Genomic DNA, 18,754 nt, shown 5'->3' with positions numbered 1-18,754 from the left:
CTTTAGCCTTGGACGAAAATCCCTTGCTGAACTGCCCCTCACTGCAACTGATCAGTAACTCAATTTCCTCAGCAAACTTCGCCCCCAGAAAATCGAATTCTGGATCTCTCTTCGTGTGTCTCCAACTAACCCTCAAGCCTCCTCTTATACTTTTCATATTGATGAATTGACGACCGAGATTAAGTCCCTAATCAACAGCGAAGATTAGAACTAGCTTGATCCTCGTCACTTAACTTTCTCACCCATATTTTATTAATACACATTAATATTTTTATTTTCCTAAGTTTAGACTAAGGAACACATTAAAAATATTAATTATTTTAATAACTCCTCATCTGGGTGGAATTTCTCCAAACGATTTCTGGGTCTTGGAGATCTCATGTGCCTTAGTCTCTCCACCTCTTAATCTCTCCACCAAATTTCATGGCTAGAGCACATCCGATGCTACCCAAAATCAACACTCTCTCGATTTCCTCAGCAAACTTCGCCCCCAGAAAATCGAATTCTGGATCTCTCTTCGTGTGTCTCCAACTAACCCTCAAGCCTCCTCTTATACTTTTCATATTGATGAATTGACGACCGAGATTAAGTCCCTAATCAATAGCGAAGATTAGAACTAGCTTGATCCTCGTCACTTAACTTTCTCACCCATATTTTATTAATACACATTAATATTTTTATTTTCCTAAGTTTAGACTAAGGAACACATTAAAAATATTAATTATTTTAATAACTCCTCATCTGGGTGGAATTTCTCCAAACGATTTCTGGGTCTTGGAGATCTCATGTGCCTTAGTCTCTCCACCTCTTAGTCTCTCCACCAAATTTCATGGCTAGAGCACATCCGATGCTACCCAAAATCAACACTCTCTCTTAGCGAGTAATGTGCTCTAGCAATGCTTCACCATAGAAGCATCACACTGATCCTCTGCATCGGTCTTCTGTGCTGATGCTTGCCTTGCTGCCCCACATCCATTGCTTTGCTGCTTCCGGTACTGCAGCCCATGACACTGCCATTGCCACTGCTACATCTGTATTGCAACTCCCTCTCAACAGGCTGCATCATGCTGCCCATAGCACTGCGACTGCTAAGTGCTGCATTGCAACTCAGTTACCAAGCAGTAAGTAACTGACTTCACCCAAACACTGACATCTTGGTCAGTTTGGAAGCCTCATGATGCTGAAGCCGCCTCTGCTGCTATCCTGTGCTCCCTTTACTGCCACTGCACTGCTGCAACCTCTTATGTGCCTCTCGCACTGCTGCAACCTCCATTGCGCTGCTATAGACTTCTGCACTCTAGCACTGCCTTGTCGCTCCATCACACCTTGCTCCACCCGACACTTGTCATCATGCTACTGTCTTTAAGGGCTCCCGTAGCCGGATGTGATCCAAGAGTTTGGGCACCTCAAGGATCCTGCCCCACTTCTGTAGTCCTCTCGACTACAACTCTATGTCTCCCCACCTCTTCTCTAGAGGCGCATGAGCACTCATGGCACAATCGTCATCAGTATCGACATCCTTTTCCTCCTTTGCTGGAGCGGCCTTTGAGTCAGAAGCTTCTCCCTTGCCTTTCTTCCTGGGGCATTGAGAGGCATAATGTCCCAACTTCCCACAGTTGAAGCACTTGAACTGGGAGATGTCTTTCTTCTTCCTCTTCTGTATTCCCTATTGTCCTGCTGATGCGAGAGCTGCATCCTCCTCCTCTTTCTTGATTCGAACTCCCTTATCGCTACTCCCCGCCTTGGTCATTATCCTGAGCTCTTCATGTCGAAGAGCTGCCCACATCTCCTCCCAACTAGGGAGAGTTGCTCTACCCAAGATACTTTGGGCAAATGTCTCCCACTCCTTGGAAACTGCATTCAGGGCAGTCTTGACCATGAACTCTGGATCCGGTGTAGACCCCATGGAAGTAAGCTGGTCGTGAATCCCTTGCAACCTGAGAAGGAAGGGATCTGTCTCCTCTCCTTTCTCCATCTGATATGACCTCAACTGATTTTCCAACAACATCTTTCGTTGCACGAAAGAGCCCTGGTATAAGGTGGTCAGGGTCTGCCACATCTCCCTTACTGTGTTCTTCTCAACAATATGTGGTATTACATGATCCTTGACCTCGTCTAGGATCATGCACTTCGCTTTGCCTGGGCCTCTTCATACTTCTCATTAGCATCATAGTCAACTGGGAAAACTATGGTTCTCAAGGCATAGTCCTTGATGTGATGTTTATCCAGGATTGCTAGGATCCTGGCCTTCCAGATGAAAAATTGGAAGCCCTGTCCTATCTGTCCTGATCTCTCAATCCATTCACTGCCAATCTCTGCTCCTCTTCTCTAGACTCCCTCTGATTCCTGATTTCCCTCTCAGAAATCCTTCGGCCAATTGTCGAATCACTTCTCTTCAATCCTCCTTTGTAGCTGCAAAGTGGATCTAGATTTCTTGGCTAGAAATCTGTCGAGGTAGTGCTTCCCTCTACCTTGGTTCAATGTCCTTAGACACTGTTCTGCACTAACAAAAACAACATCCCACCAACTCCTCAAATCGAAATATGCTCAGCTCCCTTGGCCCCGACAACTAAAGAATTTGAGCCCTTCTGGCTCTGCGCAATCATAGTGAGACTCGATCAGCTCCTCCTGGCCACTGCGTCAATCCTTCCTGGCTCAGAAAGATGAATTGGCACTGCGTAATCCTGATCTGCCTCCCTCTGCCTCTGCGCTGGCTTGGACAGTTGACGCAGCTACTGCGTGGGCGCCTCCCAGCTACTGCGTCACCTTCACCTGGCTTAGAGTGCTGACGCAGGCACTGCGTGAGCCTCTGTGTCACCTTCTTTGCACTGCGTCACTCCTATGTCTCTGGCTCTGGAACAACACTGCCACTAAGGACAACTGCTTCTCTACTGCAAATTCTCCAGATTTCTTGGCTGGTGTCTTCAGTTGTCTATGATCTGCAATTGCTTTGATACCATGTGAACATTCCTGAATCCAACACATTAGAAACCCCTAATGCAATTACTGGTTTACACTCTTCTATTTGTTCTTTACATTAACAAGTTATTTAATTGCATAAACATCGAAGTAAACACTATATTAGCCTTCACAAATATACAGATCATGCATTGAAATAAAAGAAACAATAACACAAAGGACACCGTTATTTTTGGACAATCGTCCTTGGAAAAACCCAATTCAGGAAAACTGGTGCAACATATAGAGGGTTTGTATTATTAAGCAGATTTCATGAATACAACTAGGGTGCCAGAAATGGTTCACCCAATAGAGAATATCCTCGGTAGTAGTACCTCTATCCGGAGACAGATATTCCGGCGAATCAACAACTGGATGATCAAACCCCATTTGAGAGAAGGAAACTGTTGCCTCATGAGCAATTGTACTCCGTGTATGACAAGGAGATGTTGGCAGTGATGCATGCACTGGCCAAATTCAGACTGTATCTAGTGGGCAACCGGTTCAAAGTGAAGACTAATCACAACAGTGTTCGATTCCTCCTTGAGCAACAATCATTAGAGAGGCAACAGAAATGGGTGAGTAAGCTCTTGGCTTACGATTTTGAGATTGAGTATGTGAAGGGTAAACACAATGTGGTAGTCAATGCCCTCTCTAGGAGATCAGCAGCGCTGTCTTTGATGGATGTCATGCAGGATTGGAAGGCTCAACTATTGGTTGAGTACTCCAAGGACAGGCAGGCTTGCGATATTTTGGATGGCACACACAAGGATGACCAGTTCAGGGTGATGGACGATGTGATTTACTATAAGGAACAGATCTATTTGGTACCAGGATCTCAACTGAAGGAGAGGATCATATAGGTAGCCCATGATTCCCCCCTAGCAGGGCACCCAGGCTTCCTCAAGACATACCGTGTTGTTAGGGAGAGATTCTCTTGGCGGAGGCTCAAGGGAGATGTGTTGAGGCATGTGAGGGAGTGAATGGACTACTAGAGGAGCAAGGTGGAGTTGATCCACCTGGCTGGTTTGTTACAACCGCTTCCCATTCCGAAGAGGAAGTGGGAGAGCGTAACCATGGACTTCATAACTGGGCTACCAGCTACACACGGGTGAGACTGCATCTATGTGGTGGTCGACAAATTGACCAAGTTTGCCCACTTCTTTTCCATTTCATCGAGATCTTCAGTCGCCCAGGTGGCTGAGTTGTTCTTTCGGGAGGTTTTCCAGTTGCATGGTCTTCCCAAGACCATTGTGAGTGACAAGGACAGTTTTGTTCTGGCTAGTGGGGACAAAGCTCACACCCAACACTAGGTATCACCCCCAAACTGATGGGCAGACAGAGATTGTGAACAAATGGTTGGAGGGGTACCTGTGCAACTACGTGACTGGGCAGCAGAGAGTGTGGGTCAAGTGGCTACATCTCGGGGAGTTCTGCTACAACACAACTTATCATATGTCCATTGGTATGTCCCCTTTTCGAGCTCTTTATGGGTATGATGCTCTTACTTTTTCTGACATGGTGTTTGGAGATAGCAGGGCCCTGGGGGCAAAGGATTGGGTTCAAGAGAGCCAAGAGATTCTTCGAGCTCTCAAGAACAATTTGCAGGTGGCTCAAAATCAGCAAAAGATATATGCTGATAAGCATAGGGTGGAGAGACAGTTTGAGGTAGGGGACATGGTCTACCTACGCTTGCAGCCATATAGACAGTCTTCACTCAAGCAAAAGGGTGCAAAAAATTGTGGCCCCGCTTCTATGGGCCCTACCAGGTGGTCAGGAGGGTAGGTGAGGTGGCCTATGAACTTGAGTTGCCTTCAGAGAGCCGGATTCACAACGTGTTCCATGTTTCATGCCTGAAAAAGGCGTTGGGACAACAGGTTGTAGCAGCAACCGAGTTGCCTCCATTGGATGATGAGGGGCATTTGATTTTGACACCAAAGCTTATACTGGAGACCCGGGAGAGGAAGTTGAGAAACAGGGTGGTCAGGGATTTTTTGGTCAAATGGAAAGATTTTCCAGAGGAGGACGCTACATGGGAGAATGAACAAAACTTATAGCCTTAAGTTTTACAGTTGCTTGGGGTCAAGCAACATCCGAGAGGGGAGTAATGTAATCTTCCTTCCTAAATTTTCCTAATGTTGGGAAAGTAAATTTTGTCAATTTTGGTTAATACTAGCTCAAGGAAAATTTTGGTGAGGAACATAGGAGGAATGCTTTATTTGCATGCTAGTGGAATATGGGGCCCACATGAAATACACACTTGGGAGGAAGGAATTCAAATTCCTTGGGGCAAAATCGAACTAGTGGAGGGAGCCACAAGGAATGCATGGCCAACACTTATAGAAGGAAGGAATGAAGGAACAAGAAGGGTCTTTTGTCTATTTGGAAATCGAAATTGCCTTAGCTGTTCAGCGGAGCCAACATTATGCTGTTTAGCACAAGAGCTTCCCAAGGAGAGAGGCTCAACCTTTCTTCGGTGGACTTTGAGTGCCACCCAAGGAAGGCTTTCCTTCACCACCGAGACCCGAAGAAGCATCATTCACAGGTCACACACATTTCTAGAGCATAACACGCAGTCCAGGGACCACCACTGCGCAGAGGGAGAATTTCACTTGTTATTTGTGGAGTAGGGTTGTAGGGAATTTGTCCGGGGAAGCTACAGCAATATGCTTTCATCAGTTTTAGGAGTGTAGAGCTAGATTACAGACGAGAGGGCCATCCCACAGACAATTCTCTTTTGTTACACCAGGTTTGCGTCATCTCCTCCATGACTGTGTAGTCATTGCAGTGAGGATCTTTTGGGCAGCATTGTTCAGGGGAATTTGGAGCTGGGGAGCTGGGAGATCACTTGGAGGGCCATTTGAGGAGGATTGCTGGGGTTGGGAGACCAGAGGTGGACAGGTTTAGTCACAACGACGAATTTGAATTTGGAAGAGGGCCAGGTTGTGAGGGGTCAGTTTTTGAAGGTTGGAACCAAGGGACACCCTTTCTGGGTTTTTCTGGGTTTTGGGCAAGGATCACATTACCAAATTACTAGAATTTTTTGGGCACTCCAGAGTGGGAAAATCAAGGGTTGAAGTGAGGCAGCAGTGTAATTTTGGAGCAACAACGCAGTTTTCTGGAGGTGCTGGTTATTACAACTGTTGGGCTTACTTGTATTCATCACCTGGTGCTTGTAGCTTGCCTTGTGCAAGCTCAGGTGCACTTACCCCAACTCTTTTGTACCATCGCTGATATTATTAATAAAATTTTGGCTAGTCTGGGGATTTGTAGAAATTTATGGTTCATGTGTATTTATTTCTGAAAATTCATGTGTTATTGTATTTGCATGTCTTTGTTATCATTGTAAAATTCCCACTAGGAATATTACACCTAGCTCCATTGCATGTGATGATGGTTCCCTTGATAAAGTATGAAGTTGTCCACTTTCTCCCATCATATGTCTTGAGGCTCCACTATCAATGTTCCATGATTTGTCATCATCAAGAGTACCTGTAAGTGCAACTAAGAACCCTTCACTTTTTACTCTCCCAGATAAATTGTAGATGATTCTTCCAATCCAGGTTCCGGCAATTCTCTCGATATCGAATTCCATCTTCAAGTAATTTTCCATAGAGGGAGTGACCTTTTCTTCGAAGCCAAAAAAGTGATCTTCAACCTTCTTTGACCTTAGCTCTAATACCATGTTGAGAAATCAATGCTTATACAGATTAGGGTTTCATTCCTCTTTCTTGATAATTACTTGTGAATTATGTTGGTTTCTTTTACTTCTTTATTAGTTTATCTTTCATCAAGCAATTACTAATTATATGTATATGAAGATCCTAAGAACAAGGGACACAGGATATAGGCGCCCAGCCAGAGCAAAACCCCTTCAAGGGGAAAATCCAGTCTAACTCTTCCACGCGTAGATTCAAATCAAGATGAGACTCTCCAAGACTTCCTAACCTAGACAAAGACCTTCTCCAACCACCAAGTCAACCCTTCTCTTCAATAGATGATCCTTGTCAAAGTCTCTAAGTAACAACTCCCTAGCAGCAACATCAGTCCATAATTTCAAACCCCAGCAGCAAAACTTCAGCCCCCAGCAACAGAGTTTCGGACCTGCAGTAGACACAAAATTTCGGCCCCGACAACTGCCCAAAAAATTCGCATGTGTGAGAGATAGATAGCCCAAAAGCTCGAATTAGGTCTTCTCAGTGAATTTTGTGCTCCTTCAACTACTTTGCTCTTTTTTTGCTTATCTTTCTTGAAGATCAAACTTGTTGAGTGAATGCTCCAAATAGGTCGAATTGTCTCTATATATATAGGCTTTCTGTTGGGTCAAGTTTCCCTAATGTAGGCCGACTTCATGGGGATAGGGCTGACTTTGTGTGGAGGTGACAAATAACCTTTTTGACCCAAAAATAATTATTTTTACATGTTACAAAAGCCCAAGAAGGGTCCAACAAAACTGACAATGGCTCTAATGACTCAATATAAATCCTATAAGTCTTCAATGGAGGCTTTGACCTAGAAAACATTGACCCAAGCATGAAATCCATGCTTTAATAAGTCATTTTCTTTAACAATAAAATTTCTTTTTGACAAGTACAATTATGAAAACCGACACTAGCTACATTCTTCAACAATTCTTTTTGTCTCAAGCTATTGTCTTTATGAAAGAACAAAAGTTGTATTGAAGTATGATGGCATAAATATGTTGAAATGCTTGAAATTAAATGATGAAAGGAACTGACATGTAGAACAATCAAATAGTAATGGGTGGCTCAGTATCTCAATTAAGAACCATTAAGAGATGAACAAGTTGCAAGTCTGCAAGTGAAAGAATTAGTGTCAAGACATTGTTTTGGAATCTCAAGTGTTGAACAAGGGCTGCAAACTCTTTTTAAGAAGATCTGCTAAGTCTAAAAATGTTACCTGCCTTGAAGACCAATGCCTCTCTTGATAAAGTCCTAAATAACTAAGAGCTTGTGTGAATATTTGAGTGTAAACCTTAGACCTGGATGATGGAATTTATTGCAAGATCAGATGCCGCTGTTGTGATAAGAGAGTTTCTTGATCTGAAGATCATTGCAGGCATGTAGCTTTGGACATTGGAAATAAACGCAAGGATGTCAAGGTTACACCATTTGCTAAGCAAGGTGGAAATAATAAGAAGTCGAAGCTCCCCTTCAAAACCTGAAGTCTGATCAGATTATTACTGAGGATTTGAGATTTGGTGAGATTGCAAAATCTAGGGTTTGGAAGATTGAATGTTTTGCATTTATGAGTCCCTCATTTGTATGATCATTGTGGGAAGCCTAGAAGTTTGTTTCCCCGTTGGTCAACTGGATTTTTTATAAAAATTGCATGATGGGATCTGGCTCAGCATTCCATTTGGAATTGGTTTGTCATGGTTAGTGTATTGCAGAGGATTCAAGGTACTAGAGAATGCTGGCTCATTGGAAAGCTTTGATGTCATTTGATAAGCCGACTATAATTATGGGGTTGATTTCTCTTCACTCTCTCTCCCCCATCTCCCCTTCCCTCCCCCATCTCTTTCTCTCTCTCACACACAATCATGCTATAGCTAATCTCAGAGGCTTCCTAACTTCACAAGACTGATCCAAAATAAGAAGAAAATATGAAATATCTATGGCAGTTAAGGATTTTTTATGAAACTTAAGAGGTTATCAAGCTTTAAATTCTTTTATGAAAGCTTGTCACACACTGTACAGAATCCAGATAACATGACAATAAACTGCGACATTAAGTTTCTAGCTTTGAAGTGTCAAGAAGCTATTGATGGATATTTTAGTGCTAGAATGTAACCCTTTACAGATATTGGCCTTGTTTTTCGCTCATGAATCTTTTCACATAATCTCAGCTTTTGTGGCACGTAGGTATTTTGGATCTGTGTTTTTAATTTGACAATATAATTTTGACTTGTTTTTGGCTTGTTATATAATAATTTATTGTGTACTATGAAAAATCTTTGCAACAATTTAATTGATACATGTTTAACATGCTTATAAAACTTTGTTTTTCTTATATTCTTTTTTGGTGTATGCATAATTAGATGGTTGTCAGTGACCATGGCATGACGGATGGAGGTAACCACGGAGGATCATCTTTTGAAGAAACTGATGCTCTAGCTATTTTTGTTCCTTCAGATACTGCACCAAGCAGAGATGTTACATCTGTACCTTTACATTCAGCTTTCCAGGTAAAAACATTTTTTAATTAATTGGTCAATCTCTCCAACTTTCAGAAGAACATGGTTAAGGAATATCAGCTAGCTAATCCTACCTCCGGTATCAGGACTTACCACTCATTTTCGTTGAAAGTATGTCAATAACTTGAAAAATACCAACGAACCCTGTTTATGACAAATTTGAATAAAAGGTTATTATTGTCATTCCCTACAGTACTCGACATATTGTAGTCATGATATGGCATTGAGCCTTATAGGCATGAGAAACAAAGAAATGAATGCCGTGCTTGTGAATACCCTACTGTTGGACCTGTGGTCCAGAATGAAGAATAAAGTGGAACACCCTTTTTTTTTAAGAACTCCTGGCAATATGTGAATCAACTACTGTTTCTGTTCAATTGTACTCAAGTCTGTTACTATCTTCTACAAAATTTATGATAAAAATAGTCAAAGCCAAGTGCGAGTCATAACCAAGAGGCTGGAGTCTAATCACAAAATTCCAAAGTTTTTCCTTGCTGAAATTAGTAGGGTAGAACATCTTTCCTAGGATATATTTAATGTATGATGTTGTAGAAAGGTTTGATATTGTTTGTCTGCCATTCAACTTCATTGCCACTAGGAGAATAGACTTCATCATCATGGGGCTTCTGCTTGTAATTTTTTCATGTTTACCACTGCGAGAGCTGCCATGGATTTAAATTTTTTTGGATGGAAGTATAGCCTGTTACTTTTCAAGTAACAAATGCAAGAAGCTTTGACAACTGGAAGAGAACAGGTTTGTTTTTTATCTGGATTAACTGTTTAATGACGTATCTAAAGATTGAACTATGAAGCTCTTGAAGAAATACAGGAATCGAAGATTTTGAGGAGAAAGATCCCATGAAAACAACAGAAGACTGTTTGGTATTGAAACCTAATCAGAAAGTAGGAAAATGGAAATTTAAGATTCCTTGACAGCTTACCATTAGAATGGAGTAATGAAGAAGCCATTGAAGATTATAAATGGAATTTAGTATATATTTAAACAGCAAGCCTCAGCAAACATATTTAAATTTCAAGTACATTCAAATAAAACTATTTAGATAACGGGGCACTAAGTCAATGCCAATTGCTAAGATACACTGAAATGGATACAGGAACATATACAGATACAGGGTTTGAAACAGATATGACAAATTTTCAAAAATTTTGCATACGATACGCCAAGGAAATGACAGATATATATATTTATATTTCATATTGTCATTCATCTTTTAGTCTTTGGAATCTAGATTTTATATTTAAAAATACATAATCATCATCATGAATTCAACATAAACAACTCATCATCATCAATTCAGTATAAATATTGTCATCATCATCATCAGTGATTATAATTTATTATAACATTCAAGTTGGCACATTTGATTAAAACGACAACACCCATTCATAGTTTAAAGGAATATGAGATTGTTTTCAGAGTCACATCATACTTCATGAAATTATATATTTTTCTAATGAATTTGATAGCACTAACACAAAGGAAACATAGTGAATTTGACTTTGTAAACAGTATGTTGCACAGTATCTTGGTCTAGACTCTAAAGGGTCATGACATAGAACTATTGTTTAGTACCACTGAATATAATGTAAATTTAATCATTGTAAATAACAACGTCTACACATTATAAATTGGACTGTATTCCAGTGGCTATAATAGGAGATGCTCTGAAATTCATAAAAAGAAGTAAGATGGATTTATTTATTCACAACCTAAGATCATATGACGAAGAATCAAGATACCACATTTTAAGCAATTAAGTATTGTGAAGTATGATACTAGTAAAGAATGTTGAAAAGTGTAATTAGGTTTGGTCTTCATAATGACATGTAAATTGTGATTTTATGTAGTTGATGAAAAGAAGAAAATAAAATTATTTTTGTAGTACTTGAATCATGTGTTTCATGATCGAGGAATTTTATTTTAGTTAAGGTACCTGTTGTCTCCCAATAGCAGACTAAGGGGGATAGACCCTATGGAAATGGAAAAATGAAAGAATAGTTGGGAACCAACCAACCTCCGAGACACAGCTAAGTAACCAATACTTGTTTTAGATTGTGCAAAGTTTTAAGGATTCAAATTGATTTAAAGAAAGTGATACCAGTGCCTTCTGGAGTCAACTATCTTGCGAAGAAAATAAGGTTCAAGTAAAGGATGAGAAAGTGCTGCTGAAAAGACTCGACTGTTTTATATGCAAATGCAAAACTTAAAACTATGTGAAATGCAGGGACTTGATTAATTTTAGTTACATGAGAGTCTAAAATTATTTTTAAAATACGTCTTAAATGTCATTTAACTTAAGGCTCAGAAAGGTGGTGATCTAAATGTGAAAGAGAGTATTTATACCAGCACTGCAAAATGTAAAATCTGCACAAATAATCAATGAAATGCACAATGGACTGAAATGTAAAACGCTAGAATAAAACATTTTTCAGTTCAAAAATTCATTTGTATAAAATACTCAATCAAGATCATTAGATGCATAAGTAAAACTAGATTAGTCCTACTTGCATAAAAATGTAAAAACAAATGAACTTAAAAAATTAAACTAAATGTTTTAAACTCAGATCACATTAATGAAAGTGTAGTAATCTTCTCTTACATCAAATGTTAAAAACCAACAATATATTCTAAAACAACAGTTCTGTAACCATGCAATATTCATAAATTTCTATGTATAACAACAAAAAATTTTAAATGACAAACTGATAACTACAATTCATAAAATTTCTGAGTTTAATTCTTTCTAATCTATTAATGTATTTAATTTAAAAAACTCAGAAATAAACTATCGAACAATAATAAAACAATTTTCAGAAATTTGTTTGCAAAAGTTATTGAAACTAGCTTCTATTTCTGCTATTATGCAACAATGAAAATGTAAATTAAATCTGCTGCTAAATTCAAAAAATTTCTAAGTTTAATTTTTTCTAATCTATTAATGTATTTGATCTAAAAACTCAGAAATAAACTACCGAACAACAATAAAACAATTTTCAGAAATTTGTTTGCAAAAGTTACTGAAACTAACTTCTATTTATGCAATTATACAACAATAAAAATTGTGAATTAAATCTGCTGCTACATTTAAAAAAATTCTTAGTTTAATTCTTTCTGATCTATTAATGTGTTTGATTTAAAAACTCAGAAATAAATTGCCGAACAACACTTGAACAATTTTCAGAAATTTGTTTGCAAAAGTTACTAAAACTAACTTCTATTTCTGCAATTATACAACAGTAAAAATGTAAATTAAATCTGCTGCTAAACTCCAGCTAATTGCAAATCTATGCCAGTATTAACCTTGTTTTCAAAATGGAATGAGGAAAGGTTAGAGGGAGTGCACTAGTCAACGCTTAGGGGCTTGAAGACACTTGGAGGTATGTTGCTCGAATCACTAGAAATCCTCCAATTCCAAATGCCAAACTCAGAAAATTTTGTTAAAATTTTTGGGAAATTTTTGGAAAAATTTATTGAGAAAATTATGGTGAAGAAGGCTGCAAAGATGAGAGGCCTGAGGGTGGAATGATAGAGGCGGAGAATAAGGTTGGAGATGGCCAGCGTGGGCCTTAAGGCCCTAAAAAAATTGGCCCACGCTCCTTTTGAAATTTCTTCTCAACTTGCAAACAAAATGGAGAAGCCCTCTGGGGCTCAAATATCTCTAGAATCCACAAAAATCACCTGCAATTTTCAAATTTTTTCTAGCACAAATAAAAGATAGAAAACCCCAAAGCATGTATATACAAAAATATGAAATACCCAGAACCCCAATGAATTATAAATTTGCTATTTACAAATCTACATTAATATTCTACAGTTCTAACAGATCTGTAGATCAAAGCCTTCTATTAGCTAGATTTAAACAAATTTTGCACAATATTTAGAAATAAACTTGAAATTTTAAAGTGGCACAAGCCCAAGAAATTAAAAATACAGTGGGCTCTTTTGGATTCTGCAAACTGAGAGTCAGTTGGTTCAGTTGAAGACTTCCCCAAACGCCCGAATATTGAATGATAACTTCTGCACACTTAGATTTGGTTGTTAGATTAATAGAGATTTAAAAATGATCATAAAATCATCAAGAAATAGAGATACCTGCTAATTCTATCAAATCAAAATGATATTCTTAAAACCCAGAAATCTGTGCAAGATACCTGTACATAGATCAATCCTCAAAGGTTATTAATCAACAAATGCAAATAAAAACAGCAAAGTATTAAGAACAAAATTACCACATAAATCTGAAAGAGGAACACTACGATCTGAAACCCAAATGTGTTAGGCCCCTATAATACTAGTGATTGCCCCATTACTATTGTCATTGTATCCATTATTGTTATTAGTATGCCCCATAGAAATCCACTATTGTTATTTTTGTACCCTTCTGTTATTACTGTTATGTCGGCTTGATTATATTGTGACCCCTTAGACTCCTATATATAGAAGAGAGGTTTAGTCATTTGTATCATCCAAGAATTGTTTATTTTTGTAATGTAAAGGAGGTTGCCCCCTCGAAGAGGCTGAATTCTAAGGCGTTGATCTATATTTTTTATCTTTTTGTGAGCTGGTTTCCTAACATTTGGTATCAGAGCTTTGGATTCTAGGGTTTCGCTGCTCCAAACAGGTCATCGTGGCATTTTTGTTATAACTTTTTTTCTATGACGTTTCAGAAGCTACAAAAAAAACCCATTTGAGCCGAAGTCATTCTGAACTTCGCGTTCGAATTTTAGAGCTTGTCTCACTATATTTGCGGAGATATGATCTGAGGAAGTTAGGGTTTTTGCGGACTCCCCAATTACATTCCAAACAGGTGACTTGGAGAAAATCGTCATAACTTTTGTTTTGAGCATCAGATTGAAATTTTGTAAGAAGTTTCAGAAAGTGGATGGTCTGCAGTTTTCTATGTATCAGTTTTAGATACTAATGTCGAAACAGTGACACATGGCACATCGTACAAGTTCGCTCTACTGAACTAGTTTATAATCAAGTCACCGTGGGAGATTTGACATAACACTTCCTTGTTGGAATCCAATCTTGATCAGACTTGTGGGGTTAGAAAGAGGACTCAAAGGGCTACTGCAGGATGGGATTTCAGATATTCGAGATCCGTAGTTACAGATATACAACAGATTAAATATCGAGCTCTTACAAAGTGAAAAAAAGGGGTGTAGTTTTTTTTTTAAATTTTGCATAAGATTGGTTTGAAAAATTAGTTCGAAGGAATTCAAACGGAATAGTGAAGAATTATTAGCACTAATTAATGCCCCAAAGAAAGAAAATGGAAACACCTAGTAAGCAATCTGAAAGCTGTAGCATGACTTGTGAAGAAGAGGAAGAAATGCAACATGATATATCAAAATTACAAGACCAAGTACAACAAATTTCACTCTCACTAAAGGTAAATGAAGCCAAGATGAATGACGTGGAAGCTAATATGAATGGCATGCAAGTTAAGATGGATGGCGTGGAAGCTAAGATGGATGGCGTGGATGCTAAGATGAATGGCATGGACGATATGATGGAAGAGTTGAAGATAAATTTGAATAAGTTACTACAAGAAATGGTCACTAATGGTGAAAGGGTAGTAAAGGAAACTCATGATGAGAACAAAAGAAATGTTAATTATGATTTCGTAGACTCTAATGTTGGATTGAAGACCCACCATGTTCCAAAAATCGATATGAGGAAGTTTGATGGCAAATATCCCAAAACATGGATGCTACAGATGGAGAAATTTTTCGATCTCCATAATAAGCAAAAACACAAAAGGTACGTATTGCAACTTTATATTTGGAACCAAATCAATTTGTATGGTATCGATGGATTTGCTCTCTTAAACAAATTATCACTTGGGAAATTTTTACGGAAGAAATGATAACACATTATGAGGATACAAAAAGCAACACCTTCTTTAGTCAATTGATAAATCTCAAACAAAAGGGTTCAATGATGGAGCACATTGAGGACTTCCAAAAATTGAACATAAGGGTAAAAGATATTCCAGAGGAGCATAGGATTGCTGTGTTCATAGGGACTTTAAAGGATAATATCCAACATGAGGTTCGCTTTTGGAAACGTGATTCATTGGAGAAGACATTCAAGTTAGCAAGAAAAATGGAAAAGAAAATTATGGCAACCAGGAAGCCTACCACTCACAACTATAAAGATGGAAGTGTTGTTGCCCCTAGCCTTCCACAACCTATGAGGTTGACACCACAACAATTGGAAGAAAAAAGAGCAAAAGGGCTTTGTTACAGTTGTGATAGCAAATACTTGAGCAGAAATTATTCTACATAGATTGTGAAGAGGAGGAAGAAAAGGGAAAAGAATGTCAAAAGAAGAGGATATACTCTAGGAACAAACCCTAGATAAAGAGGAAATGAATCTGACCATATCTTGTAATGCATTGGTTGGAATTACCACTCCTCAAACTATCAAGATAGAAGGACATATCAAGAAGAAAAAGGTAATAGTGTTGATTGATTCGGGAAGTACCCATAATTTTATTCATTGTAAGATAGCAAAGGAATTGAATTGCTTCCTATATCCAACACTAGAGTGTCAAGTGATGGTTGCAAGTGAAGGAACCATAAATTGCTCTGGAAAGTGCCATAATATCAAGCTATCCATGGGAGAATATGTATTGAATAGCCCAATGCTTTCCATTCCAATGGGTGGTGCTGATGTTGTACTAGGAGTCCAATGGCTACAATACTTGGGTACAATAGCTTTTAATTTTCAAGAACTTTTCATGAAATTTTGTGCGGAAGGAAAGGAAGTTGAATTAAGGGGTATTGCAGGGAAACTGGGAAAGATAATCAGCTCTAATGGTATGACAAAGCTTCTAAAGAAGGAACAACGAGGTGTAATTGCACAATTATGTTCACTAGAGGTTCCCACATCGAAATCATCTATTTCTATAGATCTCCAAAAAGCCTTGGACAATCATTCCGAGGTATTTGAGACTCCCAAAGGTCTCCCACCTATTCGTGATCATGATCATGCTATTCATTTGATTCCAGGAAGTGTTCCTCCAAACATCAGGCCGTACAGATATCCCTATGCCCAAAAGAGTGAAATTGAATATATGGTTGCAGAAATTCTAGAGGCTAGTATAATTCAACCTAGTCAAAGTTCTTTCTTTGCTCCAGTAGTATCATGCATAAGAAGGATGGATCATGTCGCATGTGTCTGGATTGTAGGGAGCTCAACAAGCTCACTATTAAAGATAAATTTCCTATTCCTGTCATTGATGAATTATTGGATGAATTGCATGGATCCATTTACTTCACCAAGTTGGATCTTCGTTCAGGCTATCATCAAATCAGAATGAAAACTGAAGACATACCGAAAACAACATTTAGAACTCATGAGGGTCATTATGAATTTTTGGTCATGCCTTTTGGCTTTACCAATGCACCTTCTACATTTCAAGGTTGGATGAATTCCATTTTCAAACCCTTAGAAAATTTGTGTTAGTATTTTTTGATGATATACTAATCTACAAGAAGTCTTGGACAGATCATGTTGAACATGTTGACAGGGTGCTCAAACTATTGGGGGAGAAACAATTATATGCAAAAAGCTCCAAATGTTTTTTTGGAGTACAAGAGGTAGAATATCTGGGTCATATTGTATCTTGGTGGCTTGGGTGCAGGCGATATGGACAAGCGGCCGAAACCTGATATAATTTCTTCTAACTCTGGTTGAATTTCTCCTTCTGTTTCAATAGGTGTATCAGTCATCTATTGTTAGACTGACTGCTTCATGAGTTTTTCCTCTGATCACCCCAACCCTTGTTATCGGGCACAAATCATATCATATGCCTGTTTTCCTCCTTTCGGACTATAATTCCATAGGAATTATAATAATATACTAGCATTGCTTTAAAATGAGGAAACTGCGTTTTAAACACAAAATACACAGTTGGCAGGCTTCTGTTCCAAAGGAACAGAATAACACTATCAGCGCTTTTAAAACCACTATAGTGTTAATTCCAAAGAATTACACTATCGGCGCAAGACTTCAAAGAAAAGCGTTATACCCAGATAACACTATCGGCGGTTACAATCAGCCCTTCCAACACTCCTTCCTTCGATGCGATAACACGTAGTGTTATCGGAGATCGCAATCGGCGACTCCAATATTCTAAAGGCTTGGCTCCTCTCACTCCGGTCTTGCGATGTGACAAGTCTTGCGGACCCGATAACCTATCCACCCTGCTCTATAGCATTTTGGGTCCGAGCTATCGGAGTTTTGGACTTCAACGGTTCCAAAGGTCCTTTGACGGTTCCAAAGGTCCTTCCTGCTCCCCTATGGTTCTGTGATGCGATAATTGTTTGGACCTGATACGGGTATGAACCAGATTTAATAAAATATCAGGTCCAGAACTTCATTCAACTAAGTAATTACACGGGTTTTCCTGTGTAAAACAGAGTTTCCGCTTGGAAGCTCAACAATGCTTATAATGGAAATAAGGTGTGCCAATATAAGGGAAAACACGTTAATAAGTTTAAAGCGAATATTAATAGGGAAAACAGAGCCAAATCACCATTAACAAGGTTCAGAAGTAAAGAACCGCAACTAAATATACATGCAATTACCAATTAACAGAGAACCATCCAATTAGACGCACAGAGAGAGTTTTCAATATGACAATGTCTCCGGGATCGACTAACTCAGAGAAGTCTCGTTATTTCCTTTTTAAAATAATAGATAAATCCCTCTCGGTCCTTATCCCTTACAAAAGCATGCCAATTAGATAGAGCGATTAAAGCAATTTTTCATAAAGCTTATCCAATAAGAGATTATTACAACATGATCTTTATTCTTAAATTTTATCGTTATCCTAAGTTAGAAAAGCATGGAAATTGATGGCTAAAGGACCCCACTCCCTTGCCTGTAGATTTTTTTTTTGGTTTTTGGAATAAGTTTGAAGATTTTTTCCTCCAAGTCGCATGCTCCTGTATCATATCTCATGAAGGTGTTAAGGTAGACCCTAGCAGAATTAAAGCCATAAAGGAATGGAAAATCCCCACATCCATAAAGCATCTACAAGGATTTATCAGGTTGACAGAGTATTATCGCAAGTTTGTTAAGAATTATGGGAGAATAGCAGCACCTCTAACAACATAATTGAAGAAAGATGCATTTTCATGGAATCCAGAAGCAACAAAGGCCTTCGAACATCTTAAAGGGGCAATGTGCCAAGCACCTGTCTTAGCTATGCTGAACTTCACAAAAACCTTTATTGTGGAATGTGATGCTTCAGGAAATGGAATTGGTGCTGTTTTAATGCAAGATGAAAGATCCATTGCTTTCAAAAGTTGTCCAATCAAGGGAATGTATTTACACAAAGCTATTTATGAAAAGGAAATGTTGGCAATACTACATGCACTTAAGAAATGACGACCCTACCTAATGGGAAGACATTTCAAGGTAAAAACGGATTATGATAGTCTTAAATACTTTTTAGAACAAAGATCATCCTTTGAAGAGCAACAAAAATGGGTCATAAAGATGTTGGGTTATGACTTTGAAATCATCTACAAAAAAGGGAA

The 18,754-nt window shown here is 38.7% G+C and overlaps 1 protein-coding gene across 1 annotated transcript in view; it reads left to right on the top strand.

The window, feature by feature from the left end:
* Positions 1-18,754, top strand: part of LOC149184180 (Alkaline-phosphatase-like family protein) — a 234,020-nt gene that overhangs the window by 140,342 nt on the left and 74,924 nt on the right. Inside the window, 1 exon segment of the mRNA XM_089417414.1 lies at positions 9,020-9,166. Within this exon segment, the coding sequence (XP_089273540.1) occupies positions 9,020-9,166 (147 nt within the window).

The sequence above is a fragment of the Pinus tabuliformis genome, chromosome 3_2, assembly GCF_031772625.1.
Source record: "Pinus tabuliformis cultivar Carrire ecotype Pingquan chromosome 3_2, CPIR1, whole genome shotgun sequence".
Taxonomy (NCBI): Eukaryota; Viridiplantae; Streptophyta; class Pinopsida; order Pinales; family Pinaceae; genus Pinus; species Pinus tabuliformis.
The sequence above is the reverse complement of the archived record's forward strand: the minus strand, read 5'-3'. Positions and strand labels throughout refer to the sequence as shown.